Source organism: Lepisosteus platostomus, chromosome 14 (genome assembly GCF_059453375.1).
Source record: "Lepisosteus platostomus isolate fLepPlt1 chromosome 14, fLepPlt1.hap1, whole genome shotgun sequence".
Taxonomy (NCBI): Eukaryota; Metazoa; Chordata; class Actinopteri; order Semionotiformes; family Lepisosteidae; genus Lepisosteus; species Lepisosteus platostomus.
In genome coordinates this window covers 6,710,867-6,727,304 of record NC_142624.1, presented here as the reverse complement: position 1 = coordinate 6,727,304, position 16,438 = coordinate 6,710,867, and the positions used below count along the sequence as shown (strand labels likewise).

General features: G+C 41.9%; 1 protein-coding gene across 1 annotated transcript; it reads right to left on the bottom strand.

Moving 5' to 3' along the window:
- Window positions 1-728: 728 nt before the first annotated feature.
- Window positions 729-14,340, bottom strand: LOC148648804 (tubulin alpha chain). The gene is made up of 4 exons (XM_088606744.1): window positions 14,179-14,340; window positions 4,474-4,696; window positions 3,364-3,512; window positions 729-2,355 (listed from the first exon to the last, which is right to left on the bottom strand). Exons 1-4 carry the CDS (start codon window positions 14,179-14,181, stop codon window positions 1,381-1,383), a joined length of 1,350 nt encoding a protein of 449 aa, XP_088462870.1. The 5' UTR covers window positions 14,182-14,340; the 3' UTR covers window positions 729-1,380.
- Window positions 14,341-16,438: the final 2,098 nt, after the last annotated feature.

The following is a 16,438-nucleotide window of genomic DNA, read 5'->3' as shown; positions in this document are numbered from 1 at the left end:
AAGTGTTAGCTGAGGTGTACGTTAAAAGGTGCTTTTTTATGAATGTCAGCTTCAAAACTGGACTAGGACACAAGAGAAGATGCTGTTGTGTGGTCCTGACATCCATATCTTCAAGTCTGAAAGGGAACTGCACATAGTGGAACTCATAATCGAAAACCAGCAACACGCTCACATACTACAACTGAAGGATTAAATGTGAAGGACTGAAAATCAAGGAAAGGTTGGTCAGTAATGTATTGGCAAGACCTCCATTAGAATACTGTGGACAGATGTAAAAGGTACTACTGCTCTGCAATCCACCCAAATAAGGAAATAATTAAGCAATTAATAAAGGAATTAAGCCAAGTTTGTCTGTGTCTGTCAGTGCCATGTTTTGGACTGTACTTCCAGGATGTATCCCACCTTGTGTCCATCTTTTCCCAGGACAGGCTCCGACTCTCCCTTGCCCCCGAATTGGAAGAAGCTTTAGAAAATGAATGGATGTATTAAGCCAAGTAAACAAAATAAAACAAATGAAGTCTTCAACACAGAGGACTGCCCAGAGCCTTTGAGAATGTAAGAAAAGGACTCAAGAGAACAAGGCAATGTTTTTGAAGCAGCCAGATTCCCGGGGAATCAGGACAAATCAACAACTCATTAAAACTACCCAACTTTTTTACTTTACCATTCCCCCCATATATTACTTTTAAGTTACATAAATATGACAAAAGTACACAAAGGACAACGCATTTGGGTTAAACAAGTTTATTTACAAAAGTAAGGGCTTCTGGCAGTTACGACAGTTTCTGTAGGCCTCCGCATCACATACTGTGCTTGGTAACAGAAACAAACAGCAACACAAATATTTCAAAAGGCCCAATGAAATAAATAAACCCCCAAACATGGGTGTTTCACCCAAAACATTTCGTGCTACGTAATGCGAGCAATTTGCAGCAAACCACGGTGATCATCCAAAGAGAGAGACTCGCTAAATGTTTATTGCCCATGATGCGAATATATTTCAGTGTTCTGGATGGAATACACTAATGACATTTCAAGGTTTTTAATATGCTTTATTTTTGCCACACCATACAATGGTCTTATATCAACTTATTTTCCAGTTTAAGTATTATCAATGGTAATGGTCAAATGTTTTTTTTTCCCCCAACCTGTACGCAGGTGCTTTTAAAGACATTTAAGTACAACTGAAGTACCAGTTATATTACTGAGAACTACATGGAAATTTATTTTTCTGGCATGAGTGCTAGACATTTTTATACAGCTATGAGAAACAAACGAACCCAAGAGCAGTGTGTCCAGTTATTTTCGGAGATCTCGGTGTAATCTGGCGTCTGACATCTAACAAATCTCTTTCTTTGCCTTCACTGATGCTTTGTATTCCTAGTACTCTTCTCCGTCTTCTTCTCCTTCATAGGAATCAATTCCCACCTCTTCATAATCCTTTTCCAGGGCCGCCATGTCCTCTCGTGCTTCAGAGAACTCTCCCTCCTCCATCCCCTCTCCCACGTACCAGTGGACAAAGGCACGCTTGGCGTACATCAGGTCGAACTTGTGGTCCAGGCGAGCCCAGGCCTCAGCGATGGCGGTGGTGTTGCTCAGCATGCACACAGCTCTCTGCACCTTGGCCAGGTCTCCCCCAGGCACCACTGTTGGGGGCTGGTAGTTGATACCCACCTTGAACCCAGTGGGACACCAGTCCACAAACTGGATGCTCCTTTTGGTCTTGATGGTGGCGATGGCCACATTAACATCTTTGGGCACCACGTCTCCACGGTACAGCAGACAGCAGGCCATGTACTTGCCATGACGGGGGTCACATTTCACCATCTGGTTTGAAGGCTCAAAACAGGAGTTGGTGATCTCAGCCACTGACAGCTGCTCATGGTAGGCCTTCTCAGCAGAGATCACGGGGGCGTAGGTGGCCAGAGGGAAGTGGATGCGAGGGTAGGGCACCAGGTTGGTCTGGAACTCAGTCAGGTCCACATTCAGGGCACCATCAAAGCGCAAGGAGGCAGTGATGGAGGAGACGATCTGGCTGATGAGCCGATTGAGATTGGTATAGGATGGGCGCTCAATGTCCAGGTTCCTGCGGCAGATGTCATAGATGGCCTCGTTGTCGACCATGAAGGCGCAGTCAGAGTGCTCCAGGGTGGTGTGGGTGGTCAGGATGGAGTTGTAGGGCTCCACCACAGCTGTAGACACCTGGGGAGCTGGGTAGATGGCAAACTCCAGCTTGGACTTTTTACCAAAGTCCACAGAGAGGCGCTCCATCAGCAGGGAGGTGAAACCAGAACCAGTACCACCTCCAAAGCTGTGGAAAACCAGGAAACCTTGAAGACCTGTGCACTGATCCGCCTAGAAGAAACAGAATTGATCAGTCAAATCATTTTGATTCTAATCACAGAAGTCGGTCCAGTGGCCAGAAATGAAAAACTGGGGGTTTTAGAGTGCACATAGTCAAAAATAAGTCATATGAATTCTTAAATAACTGTTCATGGCATTTGTTAATGGGGAAATGTAACTTATTACAAATGGTCCAACTCTGCTCACTTCCTCATTATAACAGAATACTTTCCATACAGACTTTTTATGCACAGGAGCGGAAAAAAAAATGCACGTTCCCTGTTAAACAGAACTAAAAAACAACAAGCAACTGGACACAACACCTGTACATAGTAATTTGATATGTGAGATCAGCTGGAACCTACATAGAAATGCATTTAAATCCAAGAACAGGAGGCACATCTTTACACAAAGAGTTGTGTAGGTATGGAACAAGCTGCCTAGTTATGCTATCAAAGCAAATGGCACCAGGCTACACAGGCCAAATGACCTCCACTCATTTCCAAGTATTCTCCTGTTCTTACAGCAACCTTTCAAGATGACCAGATTAAATGAACCCACTCCCATACTAAAATGACTGTTTGACTAGTTGACTGGCAAAATCAGTAACGAAAAGAAAAAATTAACAGCTCACCACACATACCAATGACCTATGTACTATATATGCTACATAATTAAAATAGTGGCAGGTTGCTCATTGAAGGGACTGTACAACAGCTGCCACTAGAGGCTGTTAAAAACACATCTAGATATACATGGTAATAAGCATCTAATTAATTAGGTAATTAGTGAAGGGTTTAGAAGCCCACATTCTTACATGTGTTTAGAGTAGTGAAATACTGAGTATTTCACTGAGTATTAATGGTGTTAGGCTGGGACTGGGTTTTTTTGGGGAAAGAGAGTGGTCAAATATCCACACAGTATATCCATCTGATATGTCTGTAATGGTCATCTCCAGTTGCTCTATACTGGATGTCCTTTAACCTTTGACCTGCAGAATAAATGACTTGATTTACTCACCAGTTTACGGATCCTATCCAAAACGGGGTCGATGATCTCCTTGCCGATGGTGTAGTGCCCGCGGGCGTAGTTATTGGCAGCGTCTTCCTTGCCAGTGATGAGCTGCTCGGGGTGAAACAGCTGGCGGTAGGTACCTGTGCGCACCTCGTCTGGGAATACAAACACTTCAAAATGTAGTCTTCATACTTTTTATGTTTATCTCGTATACCGAGTGTTAAAAGAACTAGATTAACATGTTTTTAGATAATGAAAAATGTGGATTTGGGATTTTGCTTAAATATTTTCAGCTGGGTCAGTCTTCCCAGAAGCCAATCAACCTACCAGTATGCTTCTTCTCGATGATAACTTATTAACAAATGAACGGACAGTGTTGTTTCATGCATTATAGCAAAATCTTTTTTTTCCTGGCATACAGTACATTTAATAGATGCATTTAGCTCAAAACTGACCCAGGTCGAAACAAACGCATGTCATGGGTAATGAAAATCATGTCAGATGGCAAGAGGAATATATATTCACAGTGAGAACAGAGACAAAATAAGAACAAAAATATCCGTATCCTCCTTATAATTCCTGAATAAGAGAAACCCCTCCCAATCTTTACCTCACCTTCATTCCGAGCACTGACAAGGACCAAGAAAAATACCACCCAAAAAGAAAACAAGGAAGAGGAGACCCCAGCTATGAATTCTGTCCTAATCCCTCCCCCCCACTCTTATCGAATCTGTGACAACTGATTCCTCCTCTTCACAATAGTCAAAATACATTCTAGAAAAAAAAAATAGTCCTCTCTATTCCAAAACACTAGAAAAATTCTGCCATCTTGGAAACATTTGAGGACACAGGATACAGTGAGAAAGAAAGGGATTTTCCATTGCCATTACCTCAATTTTTACGCATCACAAGTCAGTTCTTTCTAAGCCATCCAAATTTTGTGAGATTTTGGGGTTTTTACTCATGGAACTCCTCAACGCAAACTCTACTGTAGGGACTGATATTTCACAACAGTAGCAGCAGATGAGTCCTTTACCAAGAATTACCAGTGAGGTTTTGCTATACATGCACACAAGGACCCAGACTGTCTGGTCAAGTCCGACTTGCTTGCCTTACCTATGACAGTGGGCTCCAGGTCCACAAAGATGGCCCTGGGCACGTATTTCCCTGCTCCAGTATCGCTGAAGAAAGTGGTGAAGGAGTCGTCGTGCCCACCCACCGGCTTGTTGCTAGGCATCTGCCCGTCAGGCTGGATCCCATGCTCCAGGCAGTAGAGCTCCCAGCAGGTATTGCCCATTTGGACACCAGCTTGGCCCACGTGTACAGAAATGCATTCACGCTGGGATGGGAGAAAGTCAAGGTTACCTTATGAAGAGTCAACAGTAAACCATATAGCTTATTTCAAAATCCCTCACAAAAATCTAAGCATCTCTCCCTATGAAAATATCTGATGTTCCAGCTATAAGTGAACTTTGTTTTGGCTCTCTTCCCCCCGCTCCAACTAGGCCTTAGGAGACCAATAATGAACATTTATCTTGCCTTCGGTGGGCCTGTGGGAAGACGGCAAATCGTAAAGGTGGAAAACGTTTTTAAAACACCTCAAGTATAGTTCTACATGCCATACGTCTTTCATACGTGTAGCACCCAAGGACCCAGGTTGCAGAAAAAGTGTAATTGAAGCAACTGAAAAGAAACTTTAAAACGTAAAAGCATGCTATATACATACACTGAACTCAAAAGAAATCACTCCATTCATGATAGATTTTGATTCAATATTTTGGTGTAAGTTTTAATTGATCATTCGTGAATGATCACCAGATATCCAAGTGACTTTCACTGTTGCACAAGCACTTAAGTCACTACAATGGTGAGAGAGTTGCTTGGACACAGGTGATGAGGGTGATTCAACATGTTTAAAGTCAAGACTAGTGAAAATGACAATATTCCCTGCTCATCAAAGGGAACACAATATTGCAATGCGTTAGTGGCTCACTCTAACATGCCGTTACACATGGTACACACCTGGCAAGGGATTTCAGGAAAAGGCATTGGAAAATACAGTCTCTGTCCATGTCAAGTTATAAACTTGACAATTTTGACTCGCTACACTTTTCCCCAAGATCAAAGAGGGGCTCCATATGTGATTCAGTTGGCAGGAATTCACCGAGACTTTTAATTACCAGAGTCTGGACCTCAGTTTTAGGTCTCATCCGAAGGATGGAACCTTTTTACAGTATAGTGCCCCCCATCACTATACTGGGGCATTAGGACCCACATGGACCGCAGTATGTAATATCTCTTCCAGTAATCCTTAGCTTCAGTGGATTGCCAGTGAAGCTCAGCAGGTGTGAGCCTGGTCAGTGCCTGGATAGGTGACCTCCTGGAAAAGCCAAGGTTGCTTCTGGAAGAGGTGTTAGTGGGGCCAGCAGGGGGCGCTCACCCTGCGGTTTGTGAGGGTCCTAATACCCCAGTATAGTGACGGGGACACCAAACTGTAAAAAGCCACCGTCGTTCAGATGAGACATAAAACCGAGGTCCTGAGTCTCGGTGGTCGTTAAAAAATTCCAGGGCATTTCTCAAAAAGAGTAAGGGTGTTACCTCGGCATTCCTAGCCAAATTTCCCCCTGGCCTGTACCAATCGTGGTTGCTACAGAATTCCATGTGCAGAAATTGATGGGAGCCTCACTGCACAGCGCTATGTCGATCCAAGTCAAAGGAACCTGGACTGTGTGGGTCCATGCGGCCTTCACATGTTCCAGAAGGACTATGTACATTCTCATACCACACACGCCACTGTAGTTTTCTCACAAGATGAGAATGTGACAGCTACGCTGTGGATGATGTATGGGGATCTAGGGCTTAAACAACTGCAAACAGGTGCATGCTTGCCCAGGATCTATGAAAGGTTAAAATCCTACAAGACTGCGTCTGCAAACAAGGCGTAAAACTTGTCAGAGACCCCTGGTTTGTAATTCTTCCAACATTGGTCAACTAAGATACTACCCAGGAACATTAACATTGTTATCATCATGGCTTGTTGTAACTCAGCATAACGAGTTTATCTAGTTCATTTCTGTTCCAAGACAGATTAGTACAAGTTAGTACAGTGTTTAACATTGCTGCCTTGCAGTGCTGGAGTCCTGGGTTCAATTCTGGACCCAGGGAGCAATCTGTGTGGAGTTTGCATGTTCTCTCACATGGGTTTCCTCTGGATTCATTGGCTTCTGGGAGAATTTGCCTTGGTGTGTGTCTGTGCATGTGCCCTGTGACAGACTGGCATCCTGGCCAGTATGTATCCACCTCTTGCCCCGTGCTTGTTGGGATAAGTTCTGGCTGCCCTGCACATCTGTATTGATATATTTAGAAAATAGAGGGATGTCTCTTCCAAAAAATATACTGCACCTGCATGGATTTGACCATTTCCCTGATAACTTTGTAAATTTATGGCAGTTGTTAGTATCAGGTCTCCCCTGATTCCACTGTACACAAATTGCACTAAAAGGATGTCTGAAAATTGTAATTATGCATAAAGCATTTTAGATAAAGGATTAAAACATTAACATTTGATAAAACCCAACTCCAAAGGACAGGAAGAGAAACAGATGCCAGAGCGATCCCAGTTAACAGAAACAATGTGCCATTTTATTCATGTCACCTTAAAATTCAATTTGTGAGCAATGCGTTTGGCTGCAGGTATAGGTTTCATTGTTCAATTCAAGGGACTTCCTTTCAAATATCAGGATAAAACAAAAAAAGCTTCCAATTAATAACGTTTATTTTCAGAGAACTTGCTGATCAGGCAACTAATTTGTACCAGTGAGAGAAACCTAGCGTTTGATAGAAAACAATAAGAGAAGAAAATGAATTACTACCGATATCAGCAGCAGTAGTATAATAGAGACTAGGAGAGACCAGAATAAAGATATTTATTATAAAAAATAAACACCTTTTTCATCTCTAAACAAGCTGTTCAGGGACTGAAATTGTGTAGACACACTGACTCCCCAGTGATCAAGACTGGACACCCCTACTCTAAACTCTTGACAGGACTTGCATTTCTCTATGCTTTCTCATTAAAATTAAAAAATGAGAGTTTAATAAAGAAGACTTCAGCTATCGACACCCAGATTTTTTCTGAGAGTCAAAATTACAAGCTTCTTTTCCCACACTAATCACAGCTCTAATAAAACATTGCTCGAGCCCAATAAATCGATATTATACTGTATGTACTGTTTGTGCTATTTTTATCTCATGCAGCCTGCAGGAACATTACTGATGGAAGAGACTGATTAAAGACCAGATTTTATGATATATTGACAGAGCCTTGATTGACAAGATGGCACATTAGTTAGCATTGCTGCTTCACAGCACCAATTCTATTCCTGGGGTGCTGTCCGTGTGGAGTTTGCATGTTCTCCTCTGGTTTCCTCCAAGTGTTCAAAAGCATACTGGTTAATTGGCTTCTAGGAAAATTGTCCCTCAGTGGGGAGTGTGTGGCTGCATGTGTGTGGCCTGTGATGGACTGGGGGGAGTGCAAGAGATACACTAAGGGAAATCCTGAGTGTGCGACTTATTTGTAGGCGAACGGAAGTGTGCAAGATTAGGATTTAACCCTCTTACCAAACTTCTGTTAATATTACTCTTTCACAATAGCTCTTCACTATTCTCCTGGTGCCACCAAAGCACAAATGATCCATTAATAAAAATGTGCCATTTCCTTAGATTAGAAATCTGCAAATCGATACAAGCGATTCTGTAAAATAATGGATTTAGCCGTTTGGCACAGCTGGAGAAGCTCTATCTGCAGTTACAGGGTGCAATAATAATCCTAGTATCAGCACCTACTATATGGATTTATCCTGCTGAAAATAGTTCCATTCCTCACGGGGCTGCTCTATTTTAGCCTCCCCAGTTCCTAGTTTGTGAAGTGTCCTAGAATCAGCCCTTGCCCCAGAGTTTTTCCAATTTTTTCTTCCTGGGGGCCGGCTTTCTATTTTTAAAAGGCTGCCGCAGCCACTGCTCCTCCGATAACAGGCAGGTCGGGGAGATTAGATTGCGAGATGCGATGGCCTAGTTTGGGCAAGCAGCCCAGGCCGTGACTCATCTATTTTTGGGCGACTTTACCAACTGAACCTGGGCGTTTTTCCCTGCTCTTCTTTTAGTACATGACTCAGATTTTTTTTTTTTGACAGTATTTTTAAAACAAAAGGATCCTGGCTTCATTTAAATACATTTAACAACTGTTCAAACCTCTGCTGATCTTGTCAGGCTAAACTGATCCTTCGGTCTATTGAATTTATGAATTGGCTTCATTACTCTGCTCTCCTCCCCACTTATAGCTGGTGTGTGGGGAGCGTTCTGGCGCACTATGGCTGCCGTCGCATCATCCAGGTGGGGGCTGCACATTGGGGGGCTGCGGTGGTCGAGGGGAGACACCATTACCTGTAAAGCGCTTTGAGTGGACTGTCCAGAAAAGCGCTATATAAGTGTAAGCAATTATTATTCAGACTGAAAGGAATAGGTCTGCAGCCTGCACCAACTAGTGGTATAATTAGAATATATTAAGTACACATTGAACATTTGAATTAAATGAAGTTTAAACCAGCTATATTACAAAAGGTGAGATGTACACGGGCAACCCTCTCTGTCCTTATATGAAAAACAAATAGTTATTGCTCAAAATCAGTTCAGAACCTGGTTTCCACTACCTTTTAAATTCATCTTACTCTCTAAAGCCTTTTCGGAGTGTGTGTTTTTTTTTTTGTTTAGTTACTCCTTTCAAAACTAGAATTGTAAATCAATAATTTCACTGCTTCAGGAATGGAAAAATCTCACTGAATTTCATGTTCAATACGCCGAAAGAATTTAGAATCTTCATCCAGAAGTACCTGAATATTACTCTGCTTTAATATTTGCAGAATTGAATGCAGAACTTAAGAAAAATGCAAGTTTAGAGCCGAAATGGATTTTTTGTGCAATCATAAATCTCTTCATTTATATTTTTACTTGAGGAATTACAGTATGGCTCAAACACAGGGTATTGCTAAAAAGGTGTAAATGCTTTAGACAAGCTTGTCACATTCTTCCAATAAAGTACTGCAATATAATCTCAGCAGTAAAGTTACAGTTTCAATAATATTGTGGCATATGTGGAATAGTTCCACGAACACAAAACAGCCGAATTTCATTACTGAATCTTTGATCTACCACCATTTATTCAATTGAGAAATGGAGGAAAACATTGGTCATCAACAGCAGATAAATGGATGAGGTTTTGAAGTCATAATGTAAGGCACCACATATCTCATCCTAGACTAAAATAAACATCACACACACTACACAGTATTACTGTAGTGGCAGAAAAGACCCATTTCCTCCCCAGCTCATATTTGGTATTTTAACATCTGTTCTGCTTATTTGACAGCGAGGTTTATGTGCGGCAGTTACCAGGCTTCAAAGATGTTTCCGTTTCAGTCTAATAAAACTAATGATCTGAAAACCCTTTTTTATGTGACAATTTGCAGTTTAAAACTACATAGTCCTGAAAAGAAAATTTGTTCTAAATGTATAATGGCTAGCTGGGAACCTGGCGGTTGGGTTGTTTTTAAGTGACTATTAACACAAAGATCAAGTCCGTTAAATGCAAGACTACTGCTCAACAAACATTTTTTGACCTTCGTATGAAACGAACAGTGCAGGAGAAGTACAGAGACCAGCAAAGGTTTTATTGTTTAAATTCAGTTAGTGGTAAACCAGCAATCATACAAGAGAGAGAGAAAGAAACTGGCAATAATTAAACCATTTCACTGTAATCCTGGGTGCTTGAACTTGCATTCAAGATTGGCTACCAAATTCCCTTTAGCGTCAACCACACTTAATTTTAAGAAAGCTCTTCGTGATTTGAATATTAACAACGATCACGGATAAATTGATAAAGTGCAAATATAATGAAGTAGTTTAAACTCGCTGTTCAAGGTTCTATAACCACACAAGCATTCCAGCTCAAACTGATTACTATAGGAACATCTAAAACCATTTGTGTCCGACTAATACAAATCAGGAGCTCCACAATTATTTCTAAACAAGTCTTGATAAAATGAAGACATGAAGGTCATGGTAGTTTTTTCTTTCTTAGCAGAAACCAGGACATGAATGGTTGCTTATTGTGTACGTTGCTGTACCATTTTTTGACGCTGTTAATAGGCAACAAACCCAGAAACAAGCCAAAGGCCAGAAGTGGTCAATGTTGAGTTCCTGCTGGCTGTTCCCTTGTAGAATGTCACAGAGGCTCCCAACTCCGGCTATTAACTGCTTTCCCATACCGCATTTCTTTAAGCACTGCAGAAAGTGCAGGCGCCGTTGTGCCTTTTCCAGACTGGCTACAGTGTTGCGAGACCAAGCCAAGTCGGTGAAGATCTGCAGGCCAAGGAACCTGAAGCAGTTGACAGTTTCCACTGGTGAGCCATTGATGCCAACTGGGGCACGACTCCCTCTGGGTCTCCTGAAGTCCACAATGAGTTCTTTTGTCTTGCAGACATTCAGGGCCAGATTGTTGTCTAGGCACCATCTTGTAAGATGCTCCACCTCACTCCTGTATGCGCACTCATCATTGTTGTTGTTGATCAGCCCCAATAATAGCGTTTGCTGCTGTAAGTGGCTGTACAATCATAGGTGAACAAGTATAGCCTAGGACTGAGACAGCAGCCTTGTGGGGTTCCAGCGTTTAGAATCGCTGTAGAGGAGATATTGTTGCCAATTTTCCCCACCACCTTAGGTCTTCCCGTCAGGAAATCCAGTATCCAGTTGCAGCTGGAGTTGCACAAGTCCAGATTCCTGCATTTCGGGACCAGTTTGACGGGAACAATTGTGCTGGCCAAGCTGTAATCAATAAGGCAGTAGAGATACAGCATCATCAATTGACCTATTCAGGCAGGAAGCAAACTGAAGTCAGTCAAGGAAGTCTGAGATGGAACAATATTAGTCTTTCCAGCCACTTCATGACCACTGAAGCGAGTGCTACTGGACAGGAACCGTTCACACAGGTTAGCTTGGGCAGTGGCACCATTTGGGTTTTCTAAAAGCACTCTGGTAAAACTCACGGGGACAGAGAGAAGTTACAAGTGTCTGTATACACAGGAGATAGCTGGTCTGCACAGGTTTTAAGGACACAAGGGGAGACACCATCTGGGCCGGCTGCTTTGCGGGTTTTCACTCTTAAAGGCTATACGCATCTCGTGTTTAGAGAGCTGGAACACAAAGTCCCCTGTTTCACAGGAAGTCTTGATAGCGGGCTCAGTGTTCTGAGCCTAAAAACAGGCGTAAAAGGTGTTCCATCTCATCTGGCAGAGATGCTGTTTTTCCGATTTATCCCTTTATTCCTGCTTTGCCAGTTCAATAGCTTTCTCCAGGTCGTATCTTGATTTTTTTTTCTAATACAGTTCTCGGTCACCTGATTGGAAGGCAGCAGACTAAGTTTGGAGCGAATGTCTTTGTTCATCCAGGGCTTCTGATGGGGATATATCTGGATCTTCTTGGTAGGAACACATCTGTCCACACAGTAGTCGACGCAGGATGGGACCACCTCTGCATGCGCATTTAGATCAGTGGACGAGATTTTTTTTAAAAAATATAGTCATTTCAAAACTGCCTGCGGGTTCTTGCTCAGCAGCGTCTGACTAGCGCTGCACGGTCTTTACTGCAGGTGGCGCTCTTTAGCTTCTGCTTCCACACAGCCAGAAGGCGCACGGAGGCGTGGTCAGACGCGGTGCGCTCCTTTAATGGTGGTATAGCAGTGATCCCGTGTGTTATTGCCTCTAGTGGGAACAGAGAGGTTTTGAAAGTACTTCGGTAGTACTTTTTTTAAAAGCTACAGCGGTTGAAGCCCCCCACCCCGATAGAAACAGCTTCCGGATGCGCGTTTTCGTATTTCCTGATGACGCTGTATGGCGCGCCGGTTCGGCTGGAGCATGCGGGTGAATGTGCACAGCGGTCACAATAACAGCCGTAAATGAAAACCGACGGACTGGGTTAACACACAAAGCTCAGGAAACAGAGTCCGCATGAGAGGTGGTGGATTGCGCCCAAAGCACTAACACTGCACCAATTTACAGATGTTAAAATCTATCGTGTGTGTGTGTGACCGCATAGCATTGCAGGCGCACACCATGCGGTGTAGCTTCCCGCGAAACCTGCGATTGTTCATTTAAAAAAAAATGAAATTACGTGCTGTGAATGTCCAGGTCACTGGGAATCGGTCTGATCAACATTTATTATCTGGTCAATTTTGTTCCAACAGTTGCAGAATCCGACCAGCCCCTCGGCTCTAGAAACCTCATCGCAGAAAAAAAAAATAGCTTTGATCCTCCGATCCATAACCCTCTAATCTCTTACCTTCCCTTTGTGACTGATAGCAGCCTCCTCATGCTCATGTGTGTGGACCTTTATACTCGCACACGCACGTCACCATTTTGACTGGGAGATAAATGCCTTTTCAATGAGCAAGATCGTGGACAACACCTGCTTTTTAGATTCGATGTTACACATTTTCCCCGCAACAATCTTCGAAACATCCGCAATTCATTACACACTGAAAGGTATTCGAATGCTTCCAATTTCAAGTGGTTCCCCCTTTTAAAAGCCTGAAACTGTCCATCTAGCCTCAATTCGGCTTTAACTAGTGGTAACAACACCTTTTTGGCACAAGCCTGTTAAGAATGAGGCGCTGCTGTTGTGTCTGGCCGCAGAATACGCACTCTCGAAGTCCCTCATATTTCACAGATACGTTAGCCCAGGACTGCCGTCGCGGGCGTTACATGCATTTAATCACACGAAGAAGGAAAAAAAAAAAAGACCAAATAATGATCCAGAAAAACGAAATGGCGATTGAGGTTTCTCCATTAGAGACGCCAGCTTTCGCTCCACATCGGTGGTGAGACGCCAACCCTGCAGCGCTCGGCGTAATGACAAGACAGGCGTGTCCCTGAGCGCGGAACAGGCCCACCCAGAAATAATTCTTATCATTTCACAGGCCTGCCTTTCAAATATAGGAAACATTTCCATGGACGATCAGGAAGCCGAGACCACTGCTGTGCATCTTTAATCGTAAGAACAGAGATGCACGTTTGCTGCCATTATAAAATTTCTTCGTAAGATATACATCTGAGAAAATATCTTGCAAGCCTTCCCCCCACCCAAAGTCTCATTGTTAGATTTACCAGTGCTACATCGAACGTATTAAGGGTTTTTTCAGTATTTTAAACATGCAATCCGGTTCTATATTTTACTGTATAATGATATTAATTTATATTTTAAACGTTATGCGAATTACAGATACCGAATTTTAATACACGTGGCGTTTTAGGTACTTAATTTATTCATTCTTAAATATTGCGTTATTTCCATCAAAATTCAAGAGTTAAAAAGACTCGGTTCAATATACATTTGCAATCAAACAAATTTGGGGGTCTCTGAAGCAGTGCTGCTAAACGGATTCAATCCTGAGTTTCACCTGACCTGCATTTCAGACGCCGATTTTTCCCCCCCAAAAGCTTTAGCTTTTAACATTACAGTGAGACGACAGTACACGACATTACAGCTGTGCCGTCTACCCACAATCAAATACAGCAACATTATCACATTTATGGATGAAATTGTAAACGTGTCAAGTAATAGCAGGTCAAACTGTTCAGCTCATCTGAGGGGGGAAAAAAAATGTTTTGGAATTACGCTTAGCTCTTAACATAAAAACTCTATATTCAATGTTTCATCTTTTACTCAAATGAACAAAAAATGCTTCGGGTAACTTTAAATGTTAAAACTCACCATCTTGCTGCTGTATTGTTCCGAGTCTTTTTTTTTTGAAAATATAATAAATACAAATGCGTAGGTCAAGACGAAATCCTGCGGTACTTCGCTTCCTCACTGCAAACCTTCAAAGTGGTCTCCGTGAGTGACTAGTGCAGCTTAGCCGGCTGTTGGGTTATATATCCCGGGTAGTTATCGGAGGAGGAGCCCCTGTCAAAGCCCTGGGCTGGTCCCCGACACGCCCACACACAGCACACGCAGTTAGAAATGAACCGGGCAAAGCTTTCAGCACCGGAAGGTGTTTTTATTGCAGTGGGCCGGTTAATAAACCCAAAAGGAGACTCCGGAAAAGGGGAAAAATACAGAGCCCACTTCTGGGGTTTCGGCTAGTAAAACATGACATCACCCCTGAGCATCCTGCATTTTTTGACGTGCTAAGGTACCGTTTTATGACGCAGGTTTGTAGCATGTAAAGAGCCGCCAATGTAAAATGTAATAACAGGCAATGCTCCTAGAATGCTGAATATAATCAGAGTCAATATCTGAGAATACGAAGCCCTGTTACCGGAAATATCAGCATGAAACCTGGAAAAACAGCAAGTCATTGCACAGCAGCGGGGCACACGGAGTAAATAGCACATGACCGGTTGCATCATTAGAATGGGCATGGTTTCAAGGCACAAAAGGGAGAGTCAGTGATATACGTTCATGAACACCCAAAGGTGAATTTTGGCTATACAGCACGGTTTTACACACACAAGTCGGCATGTGATTGAGACATTTGTAAACAGTTTCAGTTAGTCTATGTACTGCTCACAGATAAGTATGATATTTTGGGTTAGGCAAGGACAGAGACCAGGGACTCGGGCTCTTGTCGACTGGGAACACGGCGATCTTTATTAACCGGACTTAACCGGCACAGAAACCACAACAGAGAGAGAGAAAAAAGACAACAGGCTACAACACACTGCGGTCAATTAGGGTACAGTTACACAGCTGTAGGGTGGTCATTTGGGTACAGGCATCAAAGGGTTGCTAAACCAGGCAAACTATTTACATGTGTCCGGGCGATTTCGCGACCGTGTGCCCCGGTTCCGCCATTGGTCAGCCGCACTGGCCACCACGACTCCCGTCCTGCACCGCAGCCGGCTCTCTTCTGCCGCAACGCCGGGCGAGGCCGCTACTATATATATTTCAACTTTTTAAAAATATATTTTTTTTACTTAAACACCAGAAATACAAAACAGGAGACGGAATATTAAAATAGATACAGAAATAGACACTTCACAGCCAGAGGAATTCACAATTGTAAAAACTAACAATTGTACTTTTTACAAATTTCCATTGTATGTCTTGCCTTTTGATTCTTTAAATGTCTAATAGAATTTAAATAAAAAAGGAATTCAACTTTAAAAGCATGAATAGAGGGAGCAGTGTTAGACCATTTACTTTTGTGGATGAAGTATTTAGCCTAAATAATTAACAGATTAATAATCAAAACATATCCTTTTATCCACATCAGATCTAACAAAATATAAAAAATCTTTCAATTTAACATTTTGCAAATCTATCCAAAACAGTTTTGTATATATGCAGTTAACAAACAAATGTAACAAAAGATTCCTTCTCATTATTACAAAATACATATAAGTCATCTTGTTCATGTTTAAATCTAGAAAGTGTCGATTTAACAGGATAAAATCTATGAAAGATCTTAAATGAAATTTATTTAACTTTATTTGTAAGACAGTATCTATCAGCAATAGCCCAAACTTATTTCCAATTTATATTCCTAAACATAGTATTCCAAAAGGAGATACAAGAAGGTGTAAAATATGAATTGCACAAGTTCCTAATATAATTATTATTGCATTTTCTATCTTTTATATCTACTTCATCCAAAAATAAATTAACTAAATTAACAGAGAAATCAGAAGAAACTCTACCAGCAAGGCCAAAACTACCTCTAAACAGCCTCACCATTTTCTCAGGAATAGCATCAAAGACTATAGCATATTCACGGGGAGTGATAGGAATCTTTCCCAAAATTTTGTATATGTGAACAATCTGCCCTCTTCATTTAACAATTGGGCCACTAGCCAGATTTTATCATACCAAGTCATAAAAAAATATGCATTTATTTTTATAATTTTTATTTTTACATCTTTATTATTCCAAATATTATTTGTATGTGGTGAAAGTTATGCTTATGTATTACATTCCAACATAATAAAACTTGTTTATGAAAGTTAGATATTTAAGAGGAATTCTGTTAATA

What these genes read in the sequence shown, in the direction of transcription:
- LOC148648804 (XM_088606744.1), bottom strand. An exon ending in CCTGGAGCCCACTGTCATAG is followed by an intron (nt 3,513 to 4,473) that starts GTAAGGCAAGCA and finishes TTGTATTCCCAG; the next exon opens with ACGAGGTGCGCACAGGTACC. An exon ending in TGGATAGGATCCGTAAACTG is followed by an intron (nt 2,356 to 3,363) that starts GTGAGTAAATCA and finishes TGTTTCTTCTAG; the next exon opens with GCGGATCAGTGCACAGGTCT.